At 54.5% G+C, this 20199-nt stretch overlaps 1 protein-coding gene across 6 annotated transcripts in view; it reads left to right on the top strand.

Annotated features, from left to right (window-relative positions):
• The window catches only part of Tnrc18 (trinucleotide repeat containing 18), a 92648-nt gene that overhangs the window by 22643 nt on the left and 49806 nt on the right, over positions 1–20199 (top strand). For 3 of the 6 annotated variants that reach the window (XM_038344913.2, XM_038344914.2, XM_038344911.2), the window contains exons 3-8: positions 4057–4212; positions 6981–7106; positions 8285–9904; positions 18963–19059; positions 19259–19464; positions 19684–19830. In XM_038344913.2, the coding sequence (XP_038200841.1) occupies positions 4057–4212; positions 6981–7106; positions 8285–9904; positions 18963–19059; positions 19259–19464; positions 19684–19830 (2352 nt within the window). The remainder of the gene's footprint in view (positions 1–4056; positions 4213–6980; positions 7107–8284; positions 9905–18962; positions 19060–19258; positions 19465–19683; positions 19831–20199) is intronic. The other 3 variants (XM_042055874.1, XM_042055873.1, XM_038344917.1) reach the window with 1 other exon arrangement.

Genomic DNA, 20199 nt, shown 5'->3' with positions numbered 1-20199 from the left:
ACTTTGGAGCCTGTCCTAGAACTAGCTCTTGTAGACCAGGCTGGTCTCGAACTCACAGAGATCCGCCTGCCTCTGCCTCCCGAGTGCTGGGATTAAAGGCGTGCGTCACCGCCGCCCGGCTGAGTGCTTGGAATTTTGATACCTCTTTGAATATTCTGATCTTGGAAGCTAAGCAGCTTTGGGCCTGAATAGTGCTTGGGTGGGCTAAGTACTTGGATCTTTTAGTAGAAATGACATTCACACGCGTCAGGATCTGACTGATATCCAGCACCCTTGTGAAACCACAAAAGAGGCATCACCTGCCTAGAATCCAGGTGCAGGGGAGCCTGAGACAGGAGGATCCCTCAGGCTCACTGGCCAGCCGTTCTAACCAAGTCAGAGCCCTAAGTCCAGGGACACACCTTGTCACAAAATATAAAATGCAGAGTAATTAAGGAGGACGTCTGAGGTCAGCTTCAGGATCTGCATGCACAGGTGTACACATGAACATGCGGGTGTGCGCGCGCGCGCACACACACACACAATGTACAATTCAAAGATAGCATGTCAATAACTTAACCGTCACTCACTTCTCATCTGAGGAAGGATAAATTGTGTGTGGGTAGGGCAAGTGGACCCCCTCAGACCCTGACCTTGGAGGAGTCAATTAGCCAGTCATTCGTGACAACAGCTGGTACTACATGGCACCCCGTGGCAGACAGAACTCAAATCCTGTCACAGACAGAAGCTTCTTGAATCTTTCCATGCATCAGCCTTGGAGGGAGAAGGTGGTGATGCATTATGTATTTCACACAGCCCGGGGCGATTTAGAGATAGGCTGGAATGACAGCCACGGGTTGGGAGTGGCGGCACGTGGCTGTGGTCCTGGCACTCGGGAAGGCTAAGGTGGGAGGACCCCTTGACGCTGGCCTGCGTGGTGAGGGCTAGAGCGGCTTGGGCTACATAGTGAAATCTTGTTTCAGAAAAAAGAAAAAGGGGGCCATGGAGATGGCTCAGGGGGTAAGAGTGCTTCCTGTGCAAGCCTGGGGACCTGAGTTCAAATCCCAGCCCCCACACTAGCAGCTGGGAAGATGTGTGCACATGTGGAATGGACACATACATATACATGTGTGCACACATGCGCACACAGAGTGAGCCTAGGAGGTAGGACATGACTTCGGCTCATCCTCGGAGACCCGCTTTGTCCCAGTTCTTCCCCAGGGAGACTGACCGTCCACACCCAACTCCTTCGGTTTCTAGCTGGGAGAAACCTTCAGCTCAGAACATTGCTGAATTAAATCTAAATTAATTGAGATTTAATAAAACAAAACCATAGAGTTCTTCAGTCTCCATAGCTGCATTTCAGATGCTCAGGCCTGACACGTGGTCAGTGGCTGCCACGTCCAACACACAATGTCTGCTGGGCCCTGGCCCTCTCTGTGTTGCTGCATATCATTTATCTACCTAGTCCTGTACCTGGTAGACCCAGCTGTGCTTCTGGCTTTGTTGAGGATGTCAGGGAGGTGATGAGGCTGGTGGGCCTCGTGGAACTGTTCTGTAGGAGGCATTTTAAGTACTGTGAGTGGAACTTAGTGCCTTGATCATGCTAGGTGGGTGGGTGCTCTACCACTGAGCCACACCCCAACCCCTCACTGGGGGATTCTAGGCAGGTGCTCTACCACTGAGCCACACCCCAGCCCTTCACTGGGGGATTCTAGGCAGGGGCTCTACCACTGAGCCATACCCCAGCCCCTCACTGGGGGATTCTAGGCAGGGGCTCTACCACTGAGCCACACCCCAGCCCCTCACTGGGGGATTCTAGGCAGGGGCTCTACCACTGAACCACACCCCCACCCCTAACCCTGACCAGCCTTGACTTACTCTAGTCCAGAGTGGTTTTGAACTTTCTATCCTCTTGCCTCAGCCTCCTGAGTAGCTCTAATGACTGTCCTGGGCCATCTCTCCTGGCTTTGTGCCAACTTTAAGATTGCAGCTCCATGCCCTGAGAGCAGCAATGGCTTACCTGGTCACTGGAATCCCCCCCAGATGCCCCTCCCCCCAGCCTGGGAGGCAGTAGTTGGGGTGCCTTGAAGCCCTGATGGTGACAGGAGCCGTTGGTGGCATCCGGGCCCCAACGCTTCTCTGGGTGCTTCTTGCTGGGTTTCACAAGCCCAGGCAGGGGCAGGCCCGGGCCCTGTGCTTCCGCACAGCCTGGGCAGGAAGAACTGGTGGCTGATGTAAGCCTTTGCGCAAACCCCTGGCTACTGGCTTCCGGAGCTTTCTACCCGCCACCTGCCACATCAAGGAGGAAGCCTAGGGTTTGGCAGGGCCCCGAGACCCTACTTCTCTGGGCTTGGGCAACATGAATGTGCTGACTGGCCACAAGGGCCCTTGGCCCGCAGGAGTTGGCGCTGGACTCTGGGCTGCAGGAGTTGGTGCTGGACGCTGGAGAGGGACTGGGCTGCAGTGAAGGTGGCTGGACATAGACCATGGTAACAGGCATGTGGTCAGAGGGTGTATGCCGTCTCTAGCTACCGCTGTCCTTAATGGTGGGGTGGTGGTGGGGGGAGTCAGTGAGGAAGCCCGGCCTTTCGCTTATTCCCACGTTTACCCCAAAGGGGATGGGGTGTATGTAAGAATTCTATCTCCTTTGAGAGGCAGTCATTGGGCTTTATGGATCTAGGGCTTGCATGGGAGGGCTGTTGGGGACCCAGAAGCTGGAATATGTGCATACATGGGTGGAGACTATGAGTTCCCTGTGGCTTAGACCGGGGGCCTCTGGCATCTGAGCCGCACATCCTGTCTGTGTGTCCAGTGTAATGTTACTTGCTGTGCTGTCTGCAAACAGTGCCCACCCCTCAGGGACTAGAGGAGGCCTTCATGTGTTTATACAGAACCCTCTGCTGGGGACCGGCCAGGATGGGCACCTGGGGTGTGCTTGGTAAGGGTGCCTAGTTACGTGTTCAGGGCTCACTGCCTGTCTTGTAGGGTATACTGGGGAGAGCTTGAAATCGCCCACAAAACATCTGGCCTATTTACTATTATTGTTCCTGAAACTATCATTATATAATTCTTGTTAAACGCATGCCTCCCGCCCAATTTTTGTTTTTAAAATATTATTATTATTATTATTATTATTATTATTATTATTATTATTATTATTATTACTTTTGTAATGTTGAAGGTTGAGCCTAGGTCCTCATGCATACTAGCTAGTATATGACATCCCATCCCCAGACTGAGGATGGGTGCTTCAGACAGAGTCTCCTCCTGTAGGCCAGACTATCTGGAATTTACTGTGTAGCCCAGCCTGGGCATGAATTGCGAATTCAGATGACAGACGTAACTATCAGGACGGGCTCCATCATTATAAGAACTTTTCATTTTTTGAGGCAAGCGCTGGCTGTGTAGCCCAGGCTAGCTTGGAATCTGCCATCCTTCTGCCTCAGCTCACAAGTGCTGGTGTTATACATGCATGTCACCATTCCTGATGGTCGCTGTTTGCCTTGCTCCTTGCTATGGTCCCACACATCACACCTCTCAGGTGGGCTCTGAGATGTCCTGCTGGGTGTGCAGGGAGTCGCTGCTCCTTGGCTATGCCAAGGCTTTTCCTCCTTGGCCTCAGCTTCCCCATTAGTGGGCATGTGCAGTCCCCAGACACTCAGGCTCTTGCACATCCTGGATGACTGTGGGGTCCTTGGGGATGTTGGTGTCCTGTGCTGAGGTCAGAACAGGAGCTCCTTCTCCAATGACCACCATCTTCCTTACTCCGTGGGTCCCCTGGGTGGTCCCTGGGGCCCCCTACTCCCATTCCCAGCTGGGCTCAGGCTTGCATCAGCAGACAGGATAGTGAAACTTGTCTGGGGGATGGAGGGGTGCTGGGCCTGAGGGAAACCTAGCTAGCTTCCTTGGTTGCTGTGGTGATTGGGCCCATCAGTTGTGGTCCAGGCTGACCAATGCCTTTTGATTTCTGGCAGTGAAGGATTCGTGGAGTAGGGGACCTTGGGATGGTGGTCCAGGTGTCACAACCTGTTTTGCTGGCTGCCTGACAGGGACCCCTCCCCCTTTTCTCTGCAGGCGAGGCCTTCTTGGGCAGCTTTGTGGCCAGCGGGATGGGGCCCTCGACCCCGTCTCAGGGAAGCCCGGTATCCCTGTCCTCTGACCTCTCCTTCCGCTCCCCCACCCCCAGCAACCTGCCCATGGTGCAGCTGTGGGCTGCCCACGCCCATGAAGGTAAGGAACGGGCCAGATGGGAGGGGCTGAGGGCTGCCGGGCCACTGTCTCAACCATGATGACAATTTTACGTCCCCAACACGATTCTCAACAACTTTCTCCCCATGGCCTCCCTGTTTCCCCTTGAGTGCTCTGTCTTGTTACCACAGGGCCTTTGCACAAGCCATTCATGCCTCTGCTTGCAGCCTCTCACCCCGGCCCATTGGCTCCTCCTTCAGCCATTGGCTCCTCTCCCACTTCCAGTAGAAGACGACAGAAGGTTTACATGTGCGATTATTCTAGGTGGTGTGTGCTCTGAGGGCAGTAACTGTGTTTATTCGATGAGAAACCCCCACACTTACCCCCAACTCACACCCCAGCTATTGTGGGGAGCCGTAGACCTGGGTACTCTGGGCTCCTTTTTTAGGGGGCAGAGCTAGGGATTAAACCAATATAAGACCCCATGCATGGGGAGGCATGTCTTCTCCACTTCTGGCTCTGGTAGATTTGGGGTATTGGTTGGTTGAGGTTGGGGTCCTCTTTATGTCTTGTGGGCTCCCCTAGAGTCTGGGGTGCTGTAGTTGTGGGAGACCCCACAACTTTAGGCTTTAGGCTGCCTGGGCCATTCCTTACCTCCTGGGGTTGGAGGCAGAATGAATGCTCAGCAGCCTGGGGTTGTGGGCTATAGCCGGAAGTGTCCCTGTTAGGTGTCACAGTATGGTCTTTCCTGTATAGAGGTCACTAAGGCCTCTTAGGACAGGCACTTTAATCCAGGAATGAGTCTATACACCTTGCACGGGGAGGGCTGTGTCCCCTCCGCTGGGTGTTTTTCTGTGGTCTGGGATGATGGTTGCTCGTGTGGGCTGGTGTTCTGAGCCCCTCCCACCGAGCTCTGCCTGGGTGAGTGGTGAGCAGGGGGGCCTGGACGAGCAAAGGGCACCTCTCCTGTGCCACCAGCTCGTTCCTCAGTCCTTCCCGGCATGCTGATAGGTACAGCAAACACGCGCCACTGACGTGATCTGGTCCTGCGTCTGCATTCTTGGGCCCCCCTCCATCCTCTGCCGCAGCCTGGGAAGGGACTGCAGTGCCCATCTTGGTGCATGAGAGTGGAGGGACCCGCTGCGTGTGCTCGTTCGTGTTTACCTGTAGTGCTGTGGACTGGCGTCTGTTCTGTTTTGCGATTTGCGTTGTGGATTGCCTTGTCTTGTTCCATTTTGTTTTCAAGACAAAGTCTTGCTCTATAGCGCTGACAGGCCTAGAGTTTCACTGTGTCGACCAGAATGACCTTGAATTCACAGCAATCCTCCTGCCTCTGCTTTTCAAGTACTGGGACTACCTGTGTGAAGCCATCACTCTGGACACCCCCCATTTGTTTGTTTTGAGACAAGAGGTCTTATTGTGTAGCCCAGACTGGCCTTGAACTCACAGATTCACCTGCCTCTGCCTCCAGAGTGCTAGGATCAGAGGTGTGCACCACCACGTCTGGCCTTATTTCTTACTTTGTGGCAGGTTCTCACTAAGTTGCTCCAGACTAACCTTGAGTCTCCCTCAGTCTCTCAAGTAGCCAGGATTGCTGGCCTGTATCAGCAGAGCACAGCCTGTTTGTGATTCTTTGGCGGGAGGGAGGCAGGGTGCTGGAGAATCTGGAGAATCAAATTCAAGACTTCGTGAATGTCAGGCATCAGTGTTGTATCGTCGTCGATGCCTTTTTTCCTTCCTCAAGACAAGGTCTCTCTGTGTAGCTCTGGCTGCCCTGGAACCTGCTCTGCAGACCAGGTTGGCCTCGAACTCACAGAGATCCACCTCCCTCTGCGGGGATTAAAGGCATAAGCCACCACCGCCTGGCTACCTGGTGATCTTTAATGTATTAGGTGATGTGGAGGAAAAACATTAGCCCTAAAGGCTGGGGACATGCCTTGCATCTCTGTCCTCAGACCGCAGTTTAGGGTCAGGGACACCGTCTCTTGTTTTCTCCAGTAGGACCCCAGTCCCAGGCCGACGTAAGAAGCTTTGCCTGGCTCCTCAGTGCCCACCTTTCTGGCTCCTTGTGCCTGCCCTATTCTCACTCTTTGCTGGCCCTTAGTTGTCTGTGTTCGTCACCGGTAGCCACCACCCTTTTTGAAGTCGCACCGTGGGCTTCACCGTGGGAGCCCTTTCAGGAGGCTTGAAGGGTCCTCCTTGTAAGAGTGGGTAGCCAGACCTGCCTGGCTTCTGTGTTCAGAGATGTCAAGTAATCAAATCTGAGGCACACAGCAAAGGCGGGAGGCCCATAAAATCCACTCCTATCCAGGGTCCACACTTTACTGAGGTTGTCTGGGCATAGGGTCCAGGGCCTTCAGTTCAAAGCCCGGTTTAGCTGCAGTTTGATCTCTTAGATAGTGGTCCATTGTGAGTCTGTTTTTTGTTGTTATTTTTCTTTGTTTTGTTTTGCTTTGCATTTAATCTGTAAAATGAGATAAGAGTGTTGCCTTTGAGGTTTAAGTGAGAATAATGGCTCCTCTTGTTTGGTTCCTTCCTGAGTTTGGTTCTGGGGGTTCTGGGGTATCTGAACTTGTACCCAAGCCCTTGTGGATTCCCTGGGCCTCAAGGAAGACTTGAGGTGGCAGGGCTTGGAGGGGGATAGTGGCCACCGTGGGAACTGGTGTTAACCACTGAGCATCTTGACCAGGGGGCTGCTGGGGCACAGTGTTTTTGTTTTTGTTTTTTCCCCTAGGAAAAGAATACTAGAAGGAAGTTCCCTGAGGGGGAAGCATGACAGACTAGTCTAGAGCTCTGTTTTCTCTCCTTAGGCTTCTCCCACCTGCCCAGCGGACTGTACCCATCCTACCTCCACCTGAACCACCTAGAGCCCCCCAGCAGTGGGAGCCCCCTCCTCAGCCAGCTGAGTCAGCCCAGCATCTTCGATACCCAGAAAGGTCAGGAGCATAGCGGGGTGGGGCTGTTGCCTTGCAGCGAGGGTCTGGCAGAGTGATTTCCTGGGATTCCTCTGGGGATCCTCTGCAGGATTCCAGGTATCTTCCATTGCCTCTTTCTTGGGGGGGGGGGGTCCCTAGATGGAACCCAGGGCCTTGCAGGCGCTTGGAAAAGGTTCTGCCGCTGAACTGCAACCCCTCCCCCAATCCCCTCACCAGTAGTTCCTTTTATTGAGACAGGGTTTCTCTGTGTAGCCCTGTCTGTCCTGGAACTTACCTTGTGGGCCAGGCTGGCCTTGAACTCACTGAGATACGCCTGTCTGGGCCTCCCTAGTGCTGGGAATAAAGGCACGTGCCACCATACTTGACCTTCACCTATATTTTCTTTTTCCTCCCTCCCCTTCCTCCCCCTCCCTTTTTCCCTCTCTCCCTCCTGCCCCCTGGATGTAGATCAGAGGGCAACTTTTGGCGAGCGCTCCTTCCACCACATTGGCGGGAGATGTTACTTGCTAAGCCGACTTACAGTCTTTCCTTCATTCCTTCCTTTCCTTCCCAGTCTTCTCTTCTCTCTCTCCACTCCCCGCCGCCTCCTTTCTTTCTCTTTGCTCACAGCTGGTAGTCCATAGTGGCCTAGACTCTGCTACATAGCTGAGGATACCCTTAAACTTAGTGGCCACCTGCTTTTACCAGGATTGCAGGCGCAGAGCTCAAGATGCCCTTTTGAGACACAGTCCCAAAGGCTCCTTGCTGCCCATCACTGTATTACACACAGCCCTTCCAGACAGGGCTTCTGTGTTAACAGTCCTGGCTGTCCTGAAACTTTTCGTAGACTAGACTGGCCTCAAACTCACAGAGATCCACCTGCCTCTGCCTCCCAAATTCTGGGATTAAGGCCAGCGCCACCACCGCCTGGTTTGCCCACAGCCTCCTGATAAGCTCTGGATAGTTCTGAAAGCAACCTTTGGCTCCTCCCTTTAGAAATGAGGAAACAGGTCCGGGAGGATGAGATGGCTGAAGCCAGGTTTCTACTCATCTTCCAGGCATGCCTGGCCCTTCCCTCTGAAAGACCAGCCCCTTACACGTTGTCTCTCAGGGTTGCCATGCTCCCTTGGTTGAGGGAAAGGAATCTTGGGGCTTGGAGTGGGCGAGGATCTGGGCTCACTGTGTCTGTTTCTCCCTAGATGGCTTCTACCTGCCTGCGCCTGGGACCGTGCATTCTCACTCATCCTCCTCCAGAACTCCCGGTGGCCTCTCCTCCGGTGGCCCAGCCAAAGGCTCCTCCCGGGAAGGTGCAGGGAAGGACCGCTCAGGCCGCGGTGGAGACCCCCCTCCGTTGTTCGGCAAGAAAGACCCTCGGGCACGGGAGGAGGTGACCGTGCCCCGTGGGGTGGTGGACTTGACCCAGGAGGCCCGAGCCGAGGGCCGCCAGGACCGTGGGCCCTCACGCCTGGCTGAGTGCCTGTCACCCTTTATGGCAGAGGCCAAAGCGAAGGGCTCTTTGCAGCCATCTGCCCTGAGCCTCTGCAATGGAGCCGTGGACACAGGGCTGGTGGCCGAATTGAGCCGTGGAGGTGCCAAGGAGGTAGCCAGGCAGGAGGAAAGTGCCCGGCTGCTGCGGCGGGCTGAAGCTCTGCTGCCCACGGCCAGACCCTGTGGGTCTCCACTGCCACCGCCACCGCCATTGCCCCCCAAGGGTCCCCCTGCACCCCCTTCCTCGACACCTGCTGGTGTCTATACCGTGTTCCGTGAACCAGGCCGTGAGCACCGTGTGGTGGCACCCACCTTTGTGCCTTCTGTGGAGGCCTTTGATGAGCGTGTGGGACCCATCCAGATAGCATCCCAGGCTCGCGATGCCAGGGCCAGAGAGCGCGAGCCAGGCCGTCCTGGAGTCCTGCAGGGTCCCCCTGGATCTCCACGACTGGAGCGACCAGAGGTCCTGCGGGAGAAGAGTTCTGTCATCCGCTCCCTCAAGCGTCCACCTCCATCCGACGGACCTCCAGCCCGCTCCTCCCGGTCCTCCCCAGATGCCCGCACCTACCTGCCCCCCAAGGAACTACTCAAGCCTGAGGCCGATCCGAGACCTTGTGAGCGTGCACCTAGAGGCTCTAGCTCCTCTGCTGCCCAGCAGGCTGCCAAGTTCTTTGGCCTGGAACCATCCCGACCCCCTGTGCCGGAACACAAGTGGAAACCCTTTGAGCTGGGCAACTTTGCCACCACGCAGATGGCTGTCCTGGCTGCCCAGCACCACCATGCCAGCCGAGCGGAAGAGGAAGCAGCTGTCGCCACAGCATCCAAAAAGGCCTACCTGGACCCCGGGGGTGCAATGCCCCGTGCCTCGGCCACCTGCGGCAGGCCTGGTGCTGACCTCCACCCGGCAGCCCACGGACCTGGAGAGGCCTCTGCCATGCAGAGCCTCATCAAATACAGTGGTAGTTTTGCTCGGGAGGCCGTGGCTGTGCGCCCTGGTGGCGGTGGGAAGAAGAGCCCTTTTGGAGGCCTGGGCACCATGAAACCTGAACCTGCACCCACATCTGCAGGTCCCCCCAGAGCCCAGGCCCGACTTACACACCCCGGGGTCCCTACAGCTGGAGGGGGCCGGCAGCTGAAACGGGACCCAGAGAGACCCGAGAGCGCCAAGACCTTCGGGCGGGAGGGCTCCGCCCAGGGGGAAGCTGAAGTGAGACACCCGCCTGTGGGCATTGCCGTGGCTGTGGCACGTCAGAAGGACAGTGGGAGCAGTAGCCGCCTGGCGCCTGGGCTGGCAGACCAGGAGCGCTCTCTGTCACTGAACAATGTCAAAGGTAGGTGCTGGGTTCCATTTTTGTTTTTGTTTGAGCGGTATTGGGGGTCGAACCTGTAGGATCTCTAATGGACAGGATAGGCAAGTGCCCTGCCACTTGAGTTATGTCCTGCCCCTTCTGTTATCTTTAGGGGGACAGTCTTGTAGAGACTGCAGCTCACTTTGTTGTCAAGAGTGATCTTGAACTTTTGATCCGCTGTCCTCCACTCCCCGAGTGCTGGGGCCGTCGGCATGGGCACCACGACACTGGTTCATGCCGGGCTGCGATGGATCCCGGGACTACCCCCAGCCCCCATTTCTCGTTAAGTTGCTCAGACTTGTGCTTGGACTTGTAGTAGTTGGGATTGGGATTACACCAGGCCCAGCCCCGCTCTTGTGGGTACAGGTGCCATGCACCAGTGTGGAGGTCAAAGGGACAACTTGGATGCTCGTTTTACCTTCTGCTGTGAGACAGGCTCTCTCGGTAACTTATTTATTGTGTATGTGTGTACATGCATGCATACACACACATGTGAGTGCACCACAATGCACATGTGGAGGTCAGAGGACGAGTTGTCAGAAATAGTTGGTCTTCCATGTGGGTTCTGGTGCTGGAACGTGGGTCTTCAGGCTTGGCAGCAGGTGCCTTTACCCACTGAGTCACCTCGCGAGCCCGAGAGAGTTTCTCTTGTGGGGCTGCGGAACCAGGCTAGCTGGTCCCGGATCTGCCACGTCTTCTCTTCTCCACTTCCCATCTGGCGTAAGGGGCTCTAGGATCACAGACCTGAACTATCACGCCCAGCTTTACATGCCTCTGGGGTATCCGAACTCACGTCCTCACACTTGTACTTTGCTTTCTGAGTCATCTCCCTAGTCCCTAAACCTTGGTTGTGTCTGCCTCACAGTCTCACCTGGTTTTCTGTGTCCCCATAAAAGAGAAAGGGTTTCACGGTGTGGCCCTTGACCAGGCTGGCTTTGAACTCATGGAGGTTCATCTGCCACCGCCTGTGGAGTTCTGGTGTTTAAGGCATGCGGCTGCACTCCTGGCTGGTGTCTTACTCTCCCCCCCAGGCCCCCCTTCTTTACGCCACCACTGCTCCCTGCCAGTATTGCTTGCCCATCGTGGCTGCTATTGAAACTGTGATTGCCTTCCCCATTATCCGCGTAGACGTGTAGAATGCAGGAGAGGAGAACGAAGAAAAAGACCATTATGTTTCCCCAGCACCTCAAACACTTTCCTGACTTTGCCTGAATTCATTTTCCCGTGCAATTTGTGTCCACCTGCAGAGTGGCTAGAGCGGCAACAGTCTTGGTCCTGTGCATTGTTCCCGCGTCACAGTGTGGGTTGTTTTTCCCGAGGTGGCGGACTCTTTACACGTATCTTTTTTTTTTTTATGGCCTTTAATATTCCGTGGAGAGCAACGTGCCAGCAGGTACCATAGTTAGGTTTCCGGTCCCCGGGGGGCATTTTACGGTTTTGCCTGCTCTCTTTTGTCTCAAGAACGCTGTGTGGAATATTTTTACACATAGTGCCTCTGTGCTGGTTTGAGTCCCTTTGTTCTGTCCTAGAGATTCCTAGGAATAGACTAACCTTAAGCCCCCCATTCTGGGGGTAGAGCCGGGTGTTGCCTCATTCAGTACCTCTGGTGTCCAGTCAGCGTGGGGCTTGGAGCATAGCAGACGCTGGGCAAGCAGGTCAAAGAGTGAGTGTTTCTCAAGTAGAGTGGCTTCTTGACAGACTCCAGTGAGTCTTTTTTAGTGAAGTAACGTGCGTGCGTGCGTGTGTGTGTGTGTGTGTGTGTGTGTGTGTGTGTGAGAGAGAGAGAGAGTGTGAGTGAGATCGTGTGCGTGTGTGTGAGAGAGATCGTGTGTGCGTGTGTGTGAGAGAGAGCGATCGTGTGTGTGTGAGATCGTGTGCGCGGGTGTGTGTGTGTGTGTGTGTGAGAGAGAGAGAGAGAGAGAGAGAGAGAGAGAGATCATGTGTGTGCTGGTGTCCACAGATGTGAGAAGGTGTTATCATCATACCGGTTATACCTGATGAGTCATCCTGCCAAACCCCTGATTGTGTGTGTGCGTGCATATCCGTGCATGTGTGCACGAATGTGGGTGAACATGTGCTTGATGGAGATCAGAGAATAACATCCTCGAATTGATTCCTTCCAGGGGATCAAATTCAGGTCACCAGGCTTGTGTGGCAAGCAGTTTTATCCCCTGGATCGCCTCCTGTAGCTTTTTTTTTTTTTTTTTTGCCACTTCTATTTTCTTATTTATTTATTTGTGTGAATTTGTGTTTGGATTCGTGTGAGTATGTGGGCGTGTGTGTGCAGTGTTGTACATTTTAAGGTCAGAGTACAATCTTGGGTGTCCTCATCGTCTGCCGTGTTGTGGGCTCTGGGTGACTTTCTTGTCTCCCTTCTGCCTCACTTGTAGGAGCTCTGGCATAAGGTCGTCTGTGTGTTTGGGTTGTCCGAACCTCAGTCCTTGCACTTGTACAGCGAGCACTGTATCTGTTGAGCCATCTCTCTGCCCCCCCTTCTTTTTTTTTTTTTTTTTTGAGACAAGGTCTTATTAATAGTCGAGGTTAAGGCCAAACTAGCATCCTACCTGTAACCCCCCTGCCTCAGCCTCCCTCACAGGTGTTAGCTGCCACACTGGGCTCATTTCATCTGTAGTGAGGTTGGATCTTTTCTGGGATTTAGAAGATTGGTTTGTATTTTGAGTCCTCATGTATTTTGGAGAGCCATCTTCAGTGTGTGTATTGAACTCTGCACTCCGTCAGCTAAGGGCAGAGCCTGCTGCCATGCTAAGGGCCTGTGGTTCAGGCCTCAAAGGTACGCGAGTGAGGCCTTGGCAGGCTGAGTGAAGGCCGGGAAAAGTTCACGTCCAGCTGGTCCGCCCTTGTGTGACGTCTCAAGGCCGCCATTGTCTCTTGTTCCCATCTGCTTCTCTTGGACCACAGTCTAGGGCCACCCATGAAACTCCTCCTGCAGCTTCCAGTCTAGACACCCATAGCTGTCCTGAGACCTGGTGTACATATCACCTGCCATCCCGTGGGTTTCTTCCCCTGCCTTGCCCACCTCCTGCTGCCTTCTGGGTTCCTTAGAATTTGGTAGTCACTCGCTTTGTGGCCTCTCCCCTGGGCTAATTTCAGCCCTACTTCCCAGACAGTCCAGCAAGGCCCGGAGTTCTGTGCCACTCATTTGTAATGCCCCTGCCATTTGGGTTTCAGGGCCTCAGCCTGCCTCTGCGCTGGGGGCCTGGGCCTGGGTTTTTCTCCTACCCCTATTTTTATTTTTAGAGATGGGGTTTCACTGTGTAGCCCTGATGAGGAACTCATTACGTAGCCCAGGATGGCCTTGAACTCACAGAGACCCTCCTGCGCCACCACACCCAGCTGCAGGCAGTGTCTCTCCATCACCCAGTGCTCCGACTGGTCCTCGCTGCCTTCCAGGCAGAGCGTTCTATCCCAGTGTTCACTCCCTGTGTGCCTGGTGAATCCCCACATGTCCCTGTGTCTCTTGAGACCATCTGAACCTTTGGGCTTGGAATCAGATGTGGCTCCTTGTCTGCCGTCTGTGCACTCTTCCAGCATAGAGGTCTCAGTGGTGCTTGGTGGTTGTTTGCTGACTCGACTGAATGACTGTCTTGTTCCCTCTTGCTCTGGGCAGAGACACCTAGCCAAGGAAGGCGGTCCTCTGGTAATGGGGAGGGGTGTTGCAGCAGCACCTGCTTATTTTGGGATGGGGTGATAGCAGACAAGTCTTCTTCCCTTCTGTGACATGGTAGGGTACTCCTTGTGTGTAGGGTGGCTTATGACTTAGTGTCCGAAATACCTGTGTGTGTGCAGGAAGAGGATGTGGCTGGAGTTTGGAGTGGAGAAGTTGTCTCTGCTTTCTTTAACTGCTGGGAATGAAAACCACTGTCTCATGAATACTTCCTACTTACTTACTCAGCTACAACCCCTCCCCCCCAGGGACTCTAGGCAGGTGCTCTACCACTGAGCCACACCCCAGCCCCTCACTGGGGGATTCTAGGCAGGTGCTCTACCACTGAGCTACATCCCCAGTCCCTCACTGGGGAATTCTAGGCAGGTGCTCTACCACTGAGCCACACCCCAGCCCCTCACTGGGGGATTCTAGGCAGGGGCTCTACCACTGAGCCACACCCCAGCCCCTCTCTTTGGGGGATTCTAGGCAGGTGCTCTACTACTGAGCCACACCCCAGCCCCTCACTGGGCATTCTAGGCAGGTGCTCTACCACTGAGCCACACCCCAGCCCCTCACTGGGCGTTCTAGGCTGGTGTTCTGTTGTTGAGATCTCCTTTTCTGTTCCCTCTCTTGCTTACCCCCTTTGACTCCTCTTGGCCTCCACCATTTCTTTGCAGGCTCCTGCCCCAGGGTGTTCACAGGTGCCTTTCCTTCTGCATAGCTCACTCTTCTCCCAGAAATCTATTTTTCCTGGCATTTGCTGTTTGTCGACTGCGTTTCTCTCTGTGGGATTATTTTGTAGAGAAGAGGTGGACAGCTGTGGGTGGCACTGTTGGAACCCGAGCAGTTGCAGTGCATACACCCAGGTGCAGGTCTTGGGACAGTGACCCAGCCACAGGTAGAATGGCCGCCCTGTGCTAGGTTCAGCTAGAGAGATGAGTGAGGAACGTGCTGGCGGAGATGGAGGGGGCAGGATGGCTCGTTCCTTCCTAGACCAGATGTCAATTGAAGTTGAAGTTACATTGAGTAATCCAGTGGAGGGAACAGAGTGTCCCTAAGATGGGGGAGGGCTGCATGTGATTGACATGCAGAGACTGGTGGTGTGTGTGTGGCGGGGACACACACACACACACACACACACACACACACATATATACCGGGACCCCATGGTGTTGGCCCAGGGCAGGGGCTTGGCTCTGTGGGGTGACTGGACAGAGTGAACTGTGAACAGGCCATAGGTAGCTACAGAACCACGTGGGTAGGGGTGGAGCCCTCAGAGCATGGGGTCAGATGTGACAGTCATGTCACTTCTTTGGGAGCCAGCCAGTTTGCAGAGAGTGGCCTGGAGCTCTGCCTAGTGGCCTTGGGCATGGAGGCTGCTGTGTTGGTGTCTAGTGGCAGGTGACACTTGGGACAGGAAGTAACCCAGGGCAATTCAGTCACCGTGTACAGAAGACTCGTGGCCCCAAGCCTAGGCTACACTCCAGGCACCTCCCCTTTCTGGGGCCCTAGTGGCAAACGCCATACCACAGCTGGTCTCAGACACAGAGACTGGTGGCACGTGCCCTTCCCAGATGGCTGAGTCCTTGGGAGCGTGTGAACCTGGTTGATGTGGCGTCTCCCCCGGGACAGGGAAGCATGCGCTCAGGCTCTGATTTCCAGGCACAGCTGTGGAACTCTGGGTGGCTTCTCTGAGCTCTCTGATGCCTCAAACCTGCCGTTCCCTTTCGAGCTACAGTTTCTCCATGGTTCCTGGACACAGCCGCTTCTAGTTCTGCCATCGGGCTGTGTGTCTGTCTGTCTGTCAGTCGGCCAAAGGTGTCTTCCTCATTTGCATGCACCTTAAAAAAAAGATTTCTCTTAAGGGCTAGGATTAAAGGTGCGTGCAGCATTGCCTGGCTGGTGCTCTAGGGATTCAAACTCTGGTCTTCATTTTCGCAGCAACTGCTTCACCAGCCCAGCCACCTCCCCAGCACCTGGCTGGTCCTGTCACTCTTGTTACTCTGCTCGGCGGGGGAGGGGCCGCTCTGGTTATTTCTCCGGTGGTTGTGGTCGCATGGGATACCCAACGTTTACTTAAGGAAGGAAGGAGGCGTTGATTTTGGCTCACAGTGTGAGCATGCAGTCCATTCTGTTGGGGCAGGCGTGGTGGCAGGAGCATGAGGCATATGGTCACGTTGATCTCAGCCAGGAAGCAGAGAGAGCTGAGGGCTGGGGCTCAGCTCGCTTTACCTGTGGATGTATGCACACGTGTCTGTGTGCACGTGTGTGGAGGTGCATGTGCTGTGTGCATGTGTAGGGACCAGAAGAGGGTGTTGGGTGCCGTCTTCCATCCCTCTCTCACACTGTCTTTGAAGCAGGGTCTCTCTCTCTCTCTCTCTCTCTCTCTCTCTCTCTCTCTCTCTCTCTCTCTCTCTCTCTCTCTCTCTCTCTCTCTCTCTCTCTCGCTCTCGTCATCTTGGCTCACCTGACAGCCAGACAGCCTCAGTGATCCTCCAGTCTCTAGTCCCTTGGAGCTGTGGTTACAGGTATGTGCAAGATGCCTGGCTGGTTCCATGTGTACCGGGACCCAAACTCAGGTTTTTATAATGACGAAACAGGTTCTCTTAACCACTGAGCTGTCTCCATCCACTTCTCTCTCTCTGTCTCCCCCCTCCCCCCTCCTTCCCCCCCTCCCTCCTTCCCTTCCCCCCCTCTGTTCTGGAACTAGCTCTTATAGACTAGGCTGGCCTCGAACTCACAGGGATCCTCCCGCCACTGCCTCCTGAGTGCTGGGATTAAAGGAGTGCGCCACTACTGCCTGACACACTTCTCTTAAAAATTTTTTTTACACTTATTTATTCATCTATTTATTTATTTTGTGTGTATGAACACACATGTCAAGGTCAGAGGACAGCTTTCAGGAATCTGTTTTCTCCTTCTGCCGTGTAAGTCCCGAAGATCGAGCTCAGGCTGTCAGGCTGGCCTGTGTTTCCCACTGAGCCGTCCCCTGGCCAGGCTGTTCCTTATTCAACCTGAGTGCACAACCCAGAGCATTGTTTTGGCCGCATTCAGTTCTTCTGACTTCTCGTGAAACCTCTTAGGAAGCCCCTCGCAGACATGCCCAGACCTTTGCCTGCTGGGCGATTCTCCATCCTGGCACATTGACCGTATTAACCATCACAGGAGGGTTCCGGTTAGTGCCAGAACTCTGTGGCCTCAGAGGCAAGGAGTACCCTGGCTGGGTCTCCCTCCCCGTCTGCAGGTGGCATGGCTCCAGCTTCCTCCTTCCCTTCCCTGCCCTTCTTTACCCGCCCATCTAGTCACTTTGTCCTGGTGGCAGCAAAGAGCTTGGTGAATGCTTCTGTGGAGTGTGGCTCTGGAGAAAAGGGTCCTTCGGGTGGCCAGGGGACACCTCCCTCCCCTGTCCCACCTCTGTCCTCTTACCACTTAAAATTAATCAGGGTGTTCCAGCGTTGGACTTGGGTGTTCTAGGCAGCCCTGAGGTTCACTCCAGGTAGGCTTGCTGGCTCTACTCCATCTGCCTCTAGGGACTGGCCTGTCCCGTGCTAGGCTGTTTGGCTGTCTGTAACGTGGCTGGTCCTTGTATGTCTGAGCTCACATGCTGTACTCTGCCCAGCCACTGTTCTGTGCTCTGGATGGGCTGCATCCCCATCTTCCTGGGGAAACCAGAAGGGTATGTGGTCTCTTCAGGATCCTGAGGTTTGAGAGGTGCAGGAATGTAGCTGAGGTATAGGAACTGAGTTCTGCATCTCAAGTGGAACCTTGGTCTGTGAGGACAAGTTGCACATGGCCTGTTCTATACTCTAGACCCTGTGTTAGGGGTCTGTGTCACCTGAGACATTACTGGACTGGGCCAGGGATGGCTACTTTGATTGTGTCATCAAGTGACCAGTTTTATTTGTTGATTTACCTAGGCAGAGGCTCCGGTAGCCCAGATTGCCTTCAAGGATAGCCTTGAACTTAAAATCCTCCTCTTCATGTGTAAGCCCTGCCTGATAGCCCCCCATGGGGCGGGGATAGAACCCAGGGCTTCTAGGCAGCAGTTTGCTGGCTGAGCCACATTCCAGCCTCTTCTCCTTTATACCACTTGTTTATTTTGTGTGTGTGTGGGGAGGGTCAAGGTTTCATCATGTACTGTTGGCTGTCCTGGAACTTGCCTGTAGACCAGGCTGGCCTTTAAACTCTCAGAGCTCCGCCCACCTCTGTTTCCCTAGGGCTGGGATTAAAGACGTGTACCACCACCGCCCTTTAAATACAAATATCTGGGTGGAGAGGTGGGTTAAGAGGGGTTTCTGTTGTGGAGGACCCAAGTTCGGTTCCCAGCAACCATCTGGAATTCCAGTTCTAGGGGATCTGACACCCTCATCTGATCTGGAGCACCAGCAGGCATGGACATAGTACATGTTCATACATACAGGCAAACACTTGTATGCATAAAATAAAAATGAAAAAGAGATTTGTTTTGTGAGTTCATGTGTATGTATAGGCATGCACATACCAACATGCCGCTGTGCACACGTGGAGGTCAGAGGTCAGTCTGTAGGAGTCTGTTCTCGCTACTTTGTGGATTTAGGGGATTGAACTCTGGTCCTCAGGTTTGGCAGGAAGTAGTAACTTGATCCACTGAGCCTTCTTTCCACATTTTAAGAACTAGGATCTTAGCCAGGTGGTGGCACTCGGGAGGCAAAGGCAGGCAGATCTCTGTGAGTTCGAGGCCAGCCTGGTCTACAGAGCTAGTTCCAGGACAGGCTCCAAAGCTACAGAGAAACCCTGTCTCAAACAATAAACAAACAAAAAGAAATAGGATCTTACTCTGAAACTCCCGGAACTTGATATGTAACCCAGGCTGGCTTTGTACTCACATCTGTCCTCGTGCCTCAACCCAGTGTTGGGATCACAGGTGTGTGCTACCATGCCCAGTTATTTGATTTTTTTTTTTAATTTTTAAATTTTCATGCCTTTATATTTTGAGTTAGGGTTTCTCTGTGTAACCCTGGCTGTCCTGGAACTTGCTCTGCAGACCAGGCTGGCCTCGAGCTCAGTGATCTACCTGCCTCTGCCTCTTGAGTCCTGGGATCAAAGGAGACCGCTACCATGCTGTGTGTTGTAGATTTTATTGTTTTTGAACTTGTATCTGCTGGTGTTATTCCCACCACAGCTGTTGTGTGAGTAGCAGGCAGGTTCCTGGGGTGCGAGGGACAGGATGGGAAGTTTCTGGGCCAGAGACTCCTTAGTGGGGTCCCGGATCATAAGGATCTGTGTTGCTGGAAGGTTCTGTTGCATGTACAAGGGGAGGGCAGCGGTGGGGAAAGATACAATGAGAATCTGGAGGCTGCTGGCAGGGGACTCACTGTCACCTTTGTCCCTCAGGGCATGGCCGGACTGATGATGACTGTGATCGAGCCAGACACCGGGAGGATCGGCTGCTAGGGACACGGCTGGACCGGGACCAGGAGAAGTTGCTCCGGTGAGGGCTTGCGGGACCTGAGGGTGGGGACAGGGTGATAAGAGACCTCTAAGTTTCACCATGGTCCTTGAGAGCCAAGCCATCTTGGGCAGAGCCTCAGCTGTCCCCAGGCTCACCCTGTCTGCTCCTTGGGCTGTGTCCCCCTCTCCCCCCATCCCTGGGCCACCAGCTGTTCCCACACCTCTGTTCCATTTTGCAGAGAAAGCAAGGAGCTGGCTGATTTGGCCCGACTACACCCCACCAGCTGTGCTCCTAACGGTTTGAACCCCAACCTCATGGTAACTGGGGGCCCGACTCTGGCAGGCTCAGGACGCTGGTCTGCTGACCCCGCAGCTCACTTGGCCGCACACCCTTGGCTGCCTCGCTCAGGCAGCACATCCATGTGGCTTGCTGGACACCCTTATGGTGAGTGTCGCTTCACGGGGGTTTTTCTCCTTGAGGGAAGGCTGGGACCAGCTTAATCTCCCTCAGCTTCCCAGTAGAGGTGGGACAGACACTCCTGTCCCTAGTCAGCCTGCATTCTTCAGGGTTCTTTGGGATTCTCAGTGGAGATCAGGGACCGTGGTGCTGTTGTGGGCTTGGAACCTCCTGACATTGATGTGAACTTGGGTTTCTCCCCCCTAGGCCTCGGACCCCCCTCTCTACACCAGGGCATGGCCCCTGCCTTCCCACCTGGCTTAGGGGGCTCCTTGTCATCGGCTTACCAGTTCGTCAGGGATCCCCAGTCTGGCCAGCTAGTGGTTATCCCTAGCGATCACCTGCCTCATTTTGGTAAGTGACTCCTGTGTCACAGCCAGGTACTGGCCTCTCATGGGGGTGGACAGCTCTGCGTCTGGGATGGGGAAAAGGGGGCCCAAGAAAGCTGACCTCAGTCCTGTCCAGAGACAGATTCTGGAAACTCCGTGAGATTCAGTTAGGGTCACCTGTGGGGCCTGGATGTCCCTGTCCCTTCTGGGGCCCACTCTGCAGACTATGGAATGCGGTCCCCCTGGTGGCTTTGGTACCATCCTGCAGGTTGGCTTGCTCCAACCGTGACCTTCGAGGACTTTCTATCTACTTGGGGATTTGGTCTGTACATGGGGGATGGTATTCCAGGCCAGGGAAGCCAGCGGGAGCCACAGCTCTGGTGTTCCCTGGCTG

This window comes from Arvicola amphibius, chromosome 10 (genome assembly GCF_903992535.2).
Source record: "Arvicola amphibius chromosome 10, mArvAmp1.2, whole genome shotgun sequence".
Classification (NCBI taxonomy): Eukaryota; Metazoa; Chordata; class Mammalia; order Rodentia; family Cricetidae; genus Arvicola; species Arvicola amphibius.
This window is presented reverse-complemented; position numbering and strand designations above follow the sequence as displayed.